This window comes from Rhagoletis pomonella, unplaced genomic scaffold (genome assembly GCF_013731165.1).
Source record: "Rhagoletis pomonella isolate Grant_MI unplaced genomic scaffold, Rhpom_1.0 Rhpom_scaffold_00009, whole genome shotgun sequence".
NCBI lineage: Eukaryota > Metazoa > Arthropoda > Insecta > Diptera > Tephritidae > Rhagoletis > Rhagoletis pomonella.
The window spans coordinates 21,811,727-21,826,165 of record NW_023458563.1 but is presented as its reverse complement, the minus strand read 5'-3'; the positions used below and the strand labels follow the sequence as shown (position 1 = coordinate 21,826,165).

At 34.7% G+C, this 14,439-nt stretch overlaps 1 protein-coding gene across 3 annotated transcripts in view; it reads right to left on the bottom strand.

Moving 5' to 3' along the window:
- LOC118745624 overlaps nucleotides 1-14,439 on the bottom strand; it is a 202,744-nt gene that overhangs the window by 163,860 nt on the left and 24,445 nt on the right. Inside the window, exon 3 of one of the 3 annotated variants that reach the window (XM_036479156.1) lies at nucleotides 9,899-10,061. The exons of the other annotated variants lie outside the window; for them this stretch is intronic. Within the exon in view, the coding sequence (XP_036335049.1) occupies nucleotides 9,899-10,061 (163 nt within the window). The remainder of the gene's footprint in view (nucleotides 1-9,898; nucleotides 10,062-14,439) is intronic. 3 annotated transcript variants of the gene reach the window in all.

The window sequence follows — 14,439 nt, the reverse complement described above, 5'->3', positions numbered from 1 at the left end:
TGCTATGATGACGTTGTCCGCATCGCTAAACTGTATCAAGAGAAATGAAACTCGAGTTACTTATTATCGGCGATTTCTCTTTTGGTGTTGCCCTTTGCATTCACACACAGAAACTCTTTTGTCCGCAATTGTTGTTTCCAGCTGTGAACCGCCAACTTGAATTACTCAGACGAACGAGAGCACAGAGCGTGTTTCCCGAGTACGGGCGAATCGGTACCCGTCCCCTTCGCTCGTCGCTCTCTCCCCTACAAGCTTCGAGTTTCCGCAACAAAAGTTTTCGTGTCTGAACATCGACTTATGATTTTTAAACCGAATGGATTACTGTATCCATCGTTATTGCAGTTCGTTGTCGGTGGCATTATAAAAAAATCATTAAGTTTAAAAAGAAGATGGTAAGATGGAAACACGGACCAAAGCTGTCAAATTTTTTTACACGTACTCTTATGTATGTAGATAATTATTTGCAGCTGTGGCCAGATTAGATCTATTTCTATTTTTCTAGGGACAGATTAGATTCTTCCTGTTCTTTTATGTCAAACTCAAACAAATTCATGATGTAGCTGCCGTGTTTAAATAATTGCTGTTGCCATCGACAAGCGTTACGATGATGAGGTTAAGAAATCGGAAGCTGTGGCCAGTGGCACGACGTTTTTAACGTGTTTCAAGTATCAGAGAAAGAATTAATTACAATACAAACATAATAAATTCGAAATGAACTTTAAAAATTCGAAAATGTTGAAAACTTCAAAAATTGTTTTAATGTGACTTTATTTTTTAAGTGTTTATAGAGTTTTTCAACTGTATTCGTTCTTCAAAATTTATTATTATTGTTGTTGTTTTTGAATTTATTCGAAATTGTTTAATTGTGTACGTGTGCGTATGCCTTTTAGAATGCCATACAATTGGAATTGAGTTGCGAATCCAAGCTCGTATTCGTACTTAGCCACCCCGAAAACCCCAGTATACCAGTTTTGGCGAAAACCCAACGATGTTCAAAAATTCCGTCCCCCATATTCGATTCGCCATCTCGGATTCGTCATTAAGGACCCCCAAAATTCCATATACCAAATTTGATAGAAATCGGTTAATTTTTTTTTAAATTTAGCATTTGTCACGTGGTTTTGGCCGCCATATTGGATAACAGTTTTTTACCATATTTCTTTTGAAAGTAGAGTTTAAAAGCTTTCATTTGGAACATTGCAGACCTCAGAGTTAATGGTGCTGTTTTAAGCTGCACATACACGACGAACATGTGTGCGCACATACTTGCTCTACAGACGACGAACAAGTATAAAAACTTCATTTTGTACTGTAACTTTGCCGAGTAGATATCACAACTAATAATTCAGCGGGGAACCGAAATTGCGCAAATGGAAACTGTGCATTTAGACATTATTTCGGTTTCAACCGAAATTGTGCATTATTTCGGTTTTTTCATATGCATTATTTCGTATGCAGAATTTCAGGGTGCCAAAATTTTGACAGAAGCGTGACGTCATAGCAGATTTTGGGTATTGCCTGTGTAATATACATTTACATATACATACTGATAGATCTCTCTCAGCTAGGGTTGCCAGACGTACTGCTTTTGGGAGTACACGTACTCCTTTTTATTGCAATGTACTCCCTTGTACTCCCAAAAAAAATATATGGAGATGTACTCCTTTATTAGTTTTGTATTTCTTTTGTTCTCCTTTTTCCAGCTATTCATATTTTATCATATACAGGGTGTCAAATGATAAGTGTCCCACAGTTTTTTTTTTGTTTTTAATAAGAGGGACCTTTATAGATTTTGCGAAAATTTTATTAATTCGTTTTTATATTTTAACCTTCATTGGGTTTACCAGCGGTTTTGGGAGAAAAGCGCAAGCGGCACGCAAGTCTTCATCGGTTATTTTATTACATATCTTCTGTAAATATAGGCTAATTTTCCCCATTTGCGTCCTTTATACTCCGTCTTTTGTCCAACATAAGGCCTCATACTCAGCAATCGAAAAGACTCCGAACCGGTGACTAGGAGGGCATTCATACGACCAACCCTATACAGTTTTTTTTCTCTTTTTTTTACACAAAGTCTAAGAAAAAGTGCACCTATAAAAGACGTGAGTGCCGCATGAACTTATCTCCCAAAGCTGGCAAATGCAAATAAGGATTAAAATTTTAAAACTAATTAATAAAATTAATGTAAAGTATTTACAAAGTTAACAAAAAAATACTCTTTTTCGCAACAGCTATAAAGGACCCTTTTATTTTTCAAAAAGCCTGTGCGACAGTTATTACTAGCCCTGTACTTTGCCATTCAATTGTGGCAAACACTACTTAGTAAGCAAAGTTAAGTGTGATAGTGAAAAGGTGTAGGCATGGTCGTAGCAAGTAGGTGCAGAGCGCTCGGGTATAAAAATCAGAAAAATATTAAATTAATTATAAGGCTTAAATTAAAAAACTGGCCATATATTCAGAAAGAGTTTGGAATTTTTTTGTAGAATTTAGTTGGGGAAAATTTCCTATAAGGGCGGTCATTGAAGAGGTGGTGAGCGAAGGGGGAGTGGGCGTAGCACCTCTGACCACCTAGGCCCTTTGATCACCATCTCTTTAACTACCGCCCTTATTGGAAAAGCCAGCCCATTTAGTTATTTATTTTAAACATTTATTGTTGCTTTGAAAAAAATTTCTAAAATATCTTTGTTTATTTGTACCTAATTAATGTTAATTTGTAACAATAAATTGCACAAAAAATTAAAAAAAAATTGTACTCCTTTTTTAGGACTTGTACTGCTTTTTTTCGATCGAAAATATAAATGTACTCCTTTCTCCGTTTCAAAATCTGGCAACCCTACTCTCAGCTCTCTCACCGGCAAATCTACGATAACGTCATATTCACGTTACTCTCCCGAATTTCACATCAATCAGTGCAATAATGTATTCTATAGTCTTGGCCTTATTAGTTATTTATACGGCTATAAGATCAAATGAAAAGAAGAAAAACCAGACAGTGGGTAGACGATTGCCTGCTGGCGTGTTCAATTCATAGGCGCCAGCTCCCGATTTTTGGCTCCTGAGCACTTTTTATAACTGCCGTCGGTAGCATGTACGCAGTGCGTTAAAATTTTTTTCACAATTTCTATAGTTGCATTGGCCTCAAATTCTTTATATTTTTTCTAATATATTATCCAAAGCTTTAACCTTTTTACAACGATTTTATCAACTTATAATGTTGTGTGTCCAGACACCATTTATAGCAAAGGTAATATGGCAAAGTATCTATACAGCCTAGTCTAGATATCAACCTCGTCGGTAGGTATCATATCAAAGACTCTAGAGTTAGATGTCGCCTCGCCGCAAGTAGTTAAATATTGCGCCAAAAAATATGCACTGCATACGCTACAGCGGAAATGACGACACGCCATTTCTTTAAATGAAATAAATTGGTGCTCGTGTGTATGTACATATAGAATAATTAATATGAAATATAGAAATATAGAATAAATAATATAAAAAAAAAATTTAATATACCACGATTTTATAAATGGGCTAAAAATTAGAAAATAATATTTCTCATAGCCAATTTAACGAAAGCAATTTAAGTGAAAAATGACTTTAATTTTTTGAATTTTATATGGAAATTGACAGAAAATAAAAAATCATTTTCCATTTAAATTGCTGGTGAAACCGGCTGTCAGTCCCATAGAATATTTTTTGATAACTTTTGATTTTGAAATTTTATCAAAAGTCATTATAAACAATTTATGAGATTGAACATTAAAAGCGTGGGGCGCATGAAATAGACTTGAATTGATATGAAAACTATTATATGTATGTACATATGTGGGTATATGATAACGATCGCTTAAAATCGATCTCCACTTTGTACTTGCGCTGTAGAAAATTTAGGTCTATGTTATGTGGTTTGACTATTGTCATTAAATCTAATGCTTTGTAAACTTCATGCCAACTCGCAAACATGTGCGCACACATGTTCGTCGTATATTAAAAGCTTTACTAATCGGGAGCTGACATGGTTCTGGCGGCCACAGTTTATCTGCCATGTTGTTTCGATAAAAACGCCACTCGAATTTCAGAAGTAGATTTCAAGACTTACGATTGACCACCTATAGACATTTAATGGACTAAAACAATTTTGGTTTGAATGCCGTCTTCAGTTCACAAATTGCGTAAATAAGAAATACGCCAACATAATTCTTGCTACTCGGATTACCCTTAACTGCATTAATTTATAATTGCTTAACTCGATAATACAAATAATTTTCTGCTTTATTTCTTGCCTCGAAAATAAAAGTTAGTTCTTTAGTTATATTTATTGCCGTTTCAAGTCGTTTCTTAAGAAGTTTTTACTTAGAAAATAAGTTTTTGGCTTTGAGTTTTATTTTTCCTCAGAAAGTGGAAGGGAGAAAATAAAAATCTTCTTTAAATTTTTGCTTAGTATGACTAGGAAAATGAAAACGATAAATAAAGCATAAATTTAATTTGAATTTTCTATAAAAAATATAACCCAAAGACCCAACATTTCTTTTCCAATTAAAAAATAAGTCTCAAGAAATATGTATATTATTTTCTGAGCATTAAATTAAATCTTAAGAAGTTATTATTAGAAAATAATTCAAAATCGAAGTCTTATAGCGACGATTAATCGATCTTCGATACAGTCAATTAGTCGAGTCAAAAATGGCATCTGAGGTAACATATATGTAATGCTTCTATATTGGTAGTAAGATAACTTCTCAATGTGTAAAGCATTCCAAAATCAAAGCGAGACAGTCTAGAACCGTTTTTGTGTGTGTATAATGTGACCAACTATTTCATAGCTCAAAGAAGTACAGGTTAGGTTGGGTTAAGTTAACGATGCGAGCCGATTACGAAATTTCGAATGCGGCTAATTTCGATCCCTGAGAGCTCAGTATATGTTCACAAGTGCGAGCCAAAATTTTTCCATCTAAGCCTCGAGAAGGTTGGACAGTCTAAAAGAAAGTATGGAGATGATTCCACTTCAACTTCCTCTTGACAGCTGATACAAAAGGATCAGTCGAAATTTGTAGTCTCACCGCATGAATACCAATCGCACCTTTCGTAGCCTTTCCTCAATGTTAGGCTTCCGCCGCCGCTGATCGTCCACCTAGTTACCTGGTTCAGGTAACCTTGAGCTAGATCAAAAAGGTTGTATAGAAATCGTTCCTTAACCAAAAGTTCCACATCATCTACATAGGCGATCACCCGACAGCCCACTTTTCCAGTTCCTCTAGAAGGTCATTTACAACCGCAATCCAGGGCAGGGAAGAGAGAACACCACCTTGTGGAGTGCTCCCACTGACTCCCCCACTCCGCCGCGACAGTTTTTTCACGAAGTAAGCTTATTAGGTTGGCCTCAACCCCCAAATTATGAATATACTTGACTATTGCCTCTGGAGTGACATTGTTGAAGGCCCCATCGATATCGAAGAGGCTCCTACTGCATAATCTTCATGCGTGAAGGCTTCCTCTAACGACTTTACCAATGTGTGCAGGGCGGTATTCACCGACCTTTTCCTGCAATAAGCATATTGACCTCTTGAAAGACAGTGACTGATAGGAGAAACATGATAACCATTTCCGGCCTTCGGGATGAACGCAACACTGACTACCCTCCAAGGCTTGGGGATTTACCCGGTCATCATGCATGGATCCAACCAATTGCACGACACCTTCAGAGCCCTTTGCAGCTGCGCAGATATGATGCCATCGGTCCCCGGCGACTTTAATGGTTTAAACGAATTTATCGCCCAGACCATGTGACGAATGTCCAGAAGAACGGAGAAGAACAGGACCTGGAGGGAGATTCTGTAACCAGTTAGCGACAATTTTCGAATCGCTATAGCACTTTTTAGCGCAAAAACATTTATATCAGAATCTCCCTCCCGAAGTACAAAATATCGTAAAGAAGTACATTTGACTGTACTTCGAAGTACGAAGTACAAGAGGGAAAAAGGGTACAGTACTTCCGAAAGACACACACACACACATTTTGTATGTATTGTGTACGTGAGTGCCGTTTTTGTGTATGTGTTGTATACATGTTTATTTATAAACGTATGCGCTCCTTTTCTTTTGATATATCTGTACTGTAATGTTTTCGGACGGTACGAGCTCTTACTGCCAATATAGAAGTATGTATTACATATATGTGTGGTAAGATGTGTAAGGAGTGTACTTGCATTGGCAAACATAAAGCCTGCAAAACATTTTTCTCTGAAATAAGTTCAGCGGGCATTAGGTTCAGATAATGAACCAAAAAAGATCACCTGCAAAGTATGCCGTTTAGAAAGCGCATACTGAGGTTTACAACCAAGCTTGTTTCGGAGCAACGAGACTTTTGACATTATGACTTTGGGCCGTGAAATGACAAACTAGTTTTGCCTAATAAATACATATTTATATATTTATGAATTTGGATATCCAACTTCCATCGATATCTCAAATACCAAGATGCCCTTTTATATTATTAGCGAGGTTTGTATTTTTATTAGTATCGTTATCATTATCATTACCGTTAACGGTATAGTTCGTTACCGATCTTCGTATCACATTATTACATATGTATATTCGCGTTATTCATTAACGAGAGAGAGAGTATATTCGATTAAAACTGTTCACGATTTAGCTTTCCCTGATTCCATTTTTTGCCTTTTTTAAGATATTTGCCTTTTTTTGCCTTTTCTACCTTTAATTGTAAATGGCAAGAAAAAACCCTTATTCCTGATAATATAAAAGTTTAAACGTTCCATATTTAAATTGGGCGCCACTTGTATCAACTCACGTCGAGCGCATGCTTAGCATATTCAAAGCTTTTCTTCGCGAAAATCGAGTGAAAATGCTGCTAGAAAACTTCAAAATTCATCTTGTGGTTCAATGTTACTACAACTACAGACATTAAAGTTTAGTGAGTTAAAAACTCGAAAGGAAAAAATAGTCGAAGTTTCAAAGAAAAAATGTTTCATATCAAGCCCTATTTTCGATTTTATCGTACGCGAAAAAGGCAAATTTTACAGCAGGATTTTTTTTATTACAATAATAATTTATTTGGGTTTAAATGGACAACAGTAGTATTAACCGCTGGGTTTTGGATAAGACTGCTAATTTTTTCATATCTTAATATTTAAAGGTATAATGCCGCTTACGATGCTTTTCGTGAACATGCTGAGAGGCAATTTTTCAAAGTATTGGCGCTGTATTGTGTATTCTAGTCAGTGCAGATACTTTAAGGATTGTTTGAATAAACGGAATTTAAAGTTAATTGAACATATACACTGCCACTCAGCAGAATAAACCCAACATGAGTTTCAACATTAACTGATTGCTACATCTAATAGATTGTCCACAAGTGGTTTTTGTAAATGCAGCTTTAAAGCCAGTTCAACTCTCATACGAACAGGAACAGAAATAACGACATTGCCTACCGCTATTTGTTATTTTTTTAGCGTTTTTTTTAAGGAATTAGAAAAAAATATAATTTAATCGTTTAACAGAAAAAATTCAGTGCAAAAATCATGATATTAAGCAGATTTTTGGAAAGTTTCGAAATTAATTGCTATATTTCTCGACTTAAAATGTGTTTCATACCTAAAAATGGAATTTTTTTTTTAAAGGAAATCCAGAGATTTAAAGCGAACAGTGCAATTTTATAAAAAAAGGCTGAACTGAAAAAATAATGATAAGTGGAGAAATCAAAATTTCGAATGCTACATCAATATAGCTGTATCATCCAAAGTTTATCTATATCGAGGTAAAAAAAGAATAAAAATCTGCATTTTGCTGCTTACGATGCAATTGAAAATAGAGCAAGGTGCATACTTTTTATCTTCCATTTACACTTTTAAATTGTATAAACCCATGAGAAAGCAAGAGTTTTATAAAAGATCCCTGAAGACGGGCCACGCTGGACTTAGCGATTGCAGCTGCAGTTATATAATGGATATAATATTTTGATGAGGGTAATGAGTTGGTTTTTAAGCATTCAGCAAATTTTGAGGAAACTTTGGTTTAAACTATAGGTAAAACTGCTATGAAAAAAAGTACTGTACTCACACTGTCGCTTACGATAAAATTGCGGGTACGAAAAAGTATAAACAAAGCCAACGGTAAAATTCACTTTACTTTTCCTTTGTAACGGTACATATTCAAACTATGATTTTGCAGGACGATGTAACTAGTCTTTATAACCTATTTGCAACTACAAAAAAAAATCGATAAATTGTCATTTACAATCGCAAAAAAGGCTCGATATAATGAAAATAGTTCATAGTTTTTCTCTTTTTACATGTAAAACATTCCTAAAATAAATATAGTTTTTTGCATGATACAAAAAGAAGGTAGTTTCAATAAACAACTTTTGAGGGATAATAAAATTGTTTGAAGTTTCATAAATTGTGAGCTTTTTATAATATTAAAACAATAAATCGGACTATTTTCTTTCCCACATTTATACCAATTTAATAATATATCAAATGAAAAATCATTATCAGTGCTTGGTAATTTTTTTACTTACGTGGTTCGCACCTTTTTTTATTAAAAATATATAAAATATGTAATGTTAAAGGAGACGAGAGCATTATGTTGTTATTTTTTCATTTTCTTATTTTGTATGCAATCTTGCAATTTAAAAATCTAGTTCTAAAGAATTCTCTTTTCAAATAATCAAAATTTTTATAATCACCAATTCCATGTGAATAAATTGTTCTCATAACTTAACATGCAAAACAAAAACAAATTGGGAACAATTATTTTATTTGTTCACATGAAATTCGTGAAAATTTACTTTTAAATTTCTCATCAGATTTTGCAAAAAATTGGGCTTTGTGGTTAGCGTATCACCATTAACTTCAACAAATTTCGATTTTAAAATTTCCAATGTATGCAAAAAACTTGAATTCGGCTTGCGCAGACCGCCCTCCGATAAGCAATTAGCATAATTATAATTTTGATCACTTTCTTCATCCGTTCTGAAACCTAGTTTCGTTAACCCCCTTTTTGATATTATGCATTAATTTTCAGGTTCATCATATTCGAAATCTTTGAGTGGACTGATGAAATCTTCTGCTTTAAAAAAAAAATTACTGCTCCTCATGCTACCTGAATTTAATGAAATGTCATAATTTTATTAAAAGTCAAATGGTTAACAAAAACAACGAATGTCATTAAATGAAACTACCTTCTTTTTTGTATCATGGTTTTTTGTTTATTTTCGGGTGTTTTTTTTTGTGCATTCCTTTGCCTTTTTGGTGATATCTAGTGCCTTTTCCTGCCTATTTCGCTATTTTATTTTGGCTTTTCTAACCTATTTCGATATTTTATTTTGCCTTTTTATAGGTTCCGTTCCCTGTTCATTACCGTCATCGTCATCGTCATCGTTTATATTTACATTACCGTTATACTTATCGTAACCACTACGATAATTGTCATTGTAATCTGTACCGTTATCGTTATAGTTTTCTTTACCTCGTTGGAGTTATTGCCACCGTCATCATTACCTTTTTCATTATCGCAATCGTTAGCTCTTTTGTTATATGTTATATGTTTTTGGTAACATACCTTTATTATGTGCAATAATGTAAGCTTTCAGCTAATAATATTTTAACAAGCGCTTCAATGTTTATCCTTTGAAATGATTTCTACTTTACCGAAAGCAAAGATGCTTTACATCAAACATTTAAACTTCAGTTATCAATCGCTCCATATTATCGCTTTCACGATATTCAATTAGACGACTATAAAGTTTCAATAGCTCGTTTAATACGTTCGTATGGGCCATAATCTTTATGTATAATTGTTTTCTGATTTTTTGTTTGTTTTAAAAGCATTCCATATATACTAAATTGAAATATATGTAATTAAGTAAGTATTTGCTAACCTCCACCGCCAGCATCACTGGTGTCTTGCTTTCTCTTCCGTTTCTTCCCCCGTGACGTATTCGTGCGGGAGCTCCAATCTGGATACATTTGCATGTGCAATTGACGCTCTCGTCTAGCTAATTCATAATATTTGGCTTGCTCTTCGCGGCCTAATGCGTGCCACTATTTTTATTTTCATTTTTAATTTTTTATTAAATTATTTAGTTTTGAGTTTACGTTGTATATGTGTATTTTTTGTTCCGATATCATATGAATATTCGAGCGCAATATTGGTGCGAAATGTAATTCATTCGAATAAAGTTAATTGCAATGCCACATAAAAAAGAGAAAAGATAAAAATAAAGAAAATAATTTATGTGTTAATAAAAAGCAAATCATAACCGTTTTATAGACGTAATTGGCGTTGTTTTTGCATTTGCTTTCTTTTTTATTATTTCATATTTTGATTGAATTTTAAATTGTTTTCAAATGGCGGGAGGAATTCCCAAAAACTGAAACTATTATGCTGTGCGTTAATCTAATCTGTAACTTGTTCTTATTGTTCTTGTAGCCTGTCTACTATGTGTGTATTTACATACATACATACATATGTATTTGATTTTCAGATTCGAGTTGGCTTTCTATGTCGCTTCGTCGCAAATTGAAAATTACATCTCGGACATTTGGCAAGGAGGAGGAGGTTCCTGCAGCCAGCATCCGAACCCAAATGTATGTATGGAAAAAATATTTCCCAAAGTAAACAATGACTCCCATTTTATTGGCATAAAATATTAAAAGCGACAAGACCGGCGATCACCGCTGATGGCGTGAGATGGAATTCCGTGTGAGCTCGTTAAACTACAACTGAGTCCTTCTTTCCTTCAAAAGTATATATGTATGTGCATTAGAGTGGTTCACAAAAACACTCTTTTTGGAAATTCATAAACACTACATATATTGTTATTTGTGATTAAAAAAATACACGTATTTTTTATTTTGAAAAAAAAAAGTTTTTTTTAGAGTTCGCGCTGGTCAGTTTTTTATGAAAACGCTGATGTTCTCAATTTTTTTATTTTCCTGACAAGTTAAAATGCAGCTATAAATGTGGTTTTTACATATAATTACTCTGATATTATTGGGGAACATTCCCTTAATTACATACCTGTCTTGGAGTGGGCCTAGTTTCCGAAAATATGCTCTCGAAAAGACACTCATAAAATTAAAACGTTGATTCTGAACGATTTACGTATTGTCACGGGTTGAAACTTGTTACCAGGGGGTTTCTGGGGTTGCTTATTAGGAATCTGAAGTCAGTTTTTCAAAATTCAAAATGGCGGCCCCAAAATGGCGATCCATTTTCTTTTTAATGATTGGATTTCTTCGAAACCCGGCACTCGAGAGTGTTTGGGGTCGCCGATTACGAACCTGAAGTCAATTTTTTTAAATTCAAAATGGCGGATCCAATACGGCTATCAAATTAAAAAAAAAAATACTAAAACTAAAACTCTGATACTGAACGTTTTAAGCATTGTCAAGGGTTGGAACTCGTTTCCAGTGGGTTTCTGAGCTTGCTGATTATGAATCTGATGTCAGATCCAAAATGGCCACCAACTTAAAAAAAATGATTTGAAACTCTTAACCGCAATTTTGAATTTTGAAAATCTGACATCAGATTCGCAATAGCAACCCTACACTGAGAGAAAAAAATTTTAGAATTAAAAAAGAACGTGCTAAATTAAAAAAAATACGCATATGGAAGAGCACCAACCCAACTCGTTTTAAATTTGAGTATTTACGTATGTGGTTGTGAAGTGCACAGATGCTTTTTGGTTATTAAGAAGGAAAAAAATAATAATTTTTTGATCCGTCTGATGGTAATCGAACCCGGACCCTCCTGCCAGCAACTAGTTGTATCAAGCGTCTTTGCACACTCAGCTACAGCCATGCACGTGAATGTGTTTTCAAATGTTGAGTTTGAATCAACATCACAGCGCGCGATTATTGCATTATGTCATACCATGTATGTGTGTATGCGTGTACGTGTTGTCACCGCTGTGCATGCTTTGTATACATATACTTTCTTAATTACATATAAAAAAGCATCCGAGACGTGCAAAACGCCATCCGTGTAGTGAAAAATGCTTAATTTTAATACGGGCGTATTTGAATTGAATATTTCCATTATACGTAGTGTATGTATAATGGAAACATCCATTTTGTTAAAAGTTTTCACTTGATTTAAATACGAACATTTTTAAACAGTAATCAAATAAAAAAATTTTATTCTTACAACGCGTTTTTTTTCTCAGTGTAGAAACTCACTGAAAACGAGTTTCAACCCTTGACAATTTTTAAAACGTTCAGTATCAACGTTTTAATTCTAGTATTTTTTTTTTAATTTGATGGCCATACTGGATCAGCCATTTTGAATTAAAAAAAATTGACTTCAGATTCGTAATCGGCGACCCCACAAACTCTCGAATGCCGGTTTTCGAACAAATCCAACAATAAAAAAAGAAATCGCCATTTTGGATCCGCCATTTTGAATTTTGAAAAACTTACTTCAGATTCCTAATCAGAAACCCCCTGGTAACAAGTTCCAACCTATGAAAACGCGTAAATCGTTCAGTATCAACGTTTTAACTTTACTAGTCTCTTTTCGAGAGCATATTTTCGGGCACTAGGCCCATTCTAACTGCCCAAAACAGGTATGTAATTAAGGGAATGTTCCCCAATAATATCAGAGTAATTTTATGTAAAAACCACATTTTTAGCTGCATGTCAAGAAAAAAAATTGAGAACATCAGCGTTTTTATAAAAAACAGACCAGCGCGACCTATAAGAAAACTTTTTTTTTCAAAATAAAAAAAAAGTGTATCTTTTTTATCACAAATAACAATAATTTAAGGTAGCGTTTATGAATTTCCAAAAAAAAAATTTTAACCACTCTAATGTGCATGTATGTTGGCAAGTACATTAGTGCCGCCTTACGCAAAGCAAGTCACAAAATTGCCTCTATTTTTTATGGAAAAAAGGTATGGCTCATTTTGTCCAGCAATCTTGTGAGTATATCGCATGCGAGAAAAATGTAGACAATACAGGCAGCTATGATTTTTCTTCATTTTCAAAATAGTAAAATTTTTGGTGCGGTTCAAGACATTATTAATAGAAGTTTAAAGGAAATTTGGGGACCCCATCCATAGGTAAAGGTTGCGAAAATGTTATAATTGAGGTTCGAAAAACAAAAGCGCCATTCATGTGGCTCCCTGATTTGCACTTTTCTATCTTAGACCTAGTAAATTTCTGATCAAAATATTAAATTACCCCATCATCATGAAATTAAAAATATTTAAAGAAAAGTTCCACTCATACGGTTATTCTAGCGCCGCGGCCAGCATTTTTTCCGATATTTCGCGCCGTGTGTCGCCTCAAATGACCGTGTTTAGTTAATACTCTACCGCGGTTGAATATACTGTGTAACTATGGAAAGATTATCTGCCCAATTCTGAATACTTCCGCGGAAGTTTGTTCTCCGGGAATTTGTTTCTCCCGAGAAAGAAATCGTCCAATAATTAACTCCCAGGGAATGGCATTTTCGCCGAAAATTTTGGAGGAGGAAATTCAAACTTCGAAAGAGCTGTTTGACACCTTTTTACAGCTCCACTCCGCTATTTAAAATAAAAAATCCTCGGAATTTTTTTCATGATAGGAGAAAAGGGAAAGGAGAGGAAAAACATCATCCCTATATAGCGATTTTCCTTGCTTTGTAAGGAGCTTTGCCACGGCGCGAAACTCCACCCGGATTTACGATTTTTGGACCCTTAATTTGACTGGAGCGTAATATATAAAGGTATCAAGTGGCCAAGGAGTGTACTATTTTAAAACCTTCTTTCGTTTCGAGGCCTCTTGCTGGGAATACAATATAATATAATGTAGTATAATGTACCCACTGGGAAAATGGGTAAGCACCTTACGAGGCAAGCCATGTTTTCTTTCAGTTTTTAGTACCAAAATTGTCAACATAACCAATGGCATCTACTAGTAAGGTACAAAATGAACACGTCCAAAGACACATTACGTTGTCAGTTGCAAAATAACCGCCGGGTGAAGGGCAATGCCTTACCAGCAACTTACACTTCACCCGGCGGTCTTTACCACTTCACTGACGAACCTCCCTTACTTTAACGAAGACGTGGTCGCCTTATTTAAGTAGGAATTTAGAATGTACATTTGGTATGAGACATACTTCTGAGCCGCTTTACAAAGTAAGTTACGTGTCATGCGTCATAGGAGGTGTTTATTTTGTGCTAGATGACATTGGTCATGATGAAAATTTTGGTACTAAAAACTGAAAGAAAACATGGCTTACCTCGTAAGGTGCTTACCTATTTTCCCAGTGGGGTAATATAATATAATATAGTACTAGTTGGTGTCGGTTGATTCTTCGATAGGATGGTAAGATCATTTATTTGGGAACAAATTTCCGTCTCTCGCCAAGTTCGGTTTTGAGACAAACCGGTTTCGGGGTTTAAACAAGCGTCCGACATCCCTCCATTCCAAA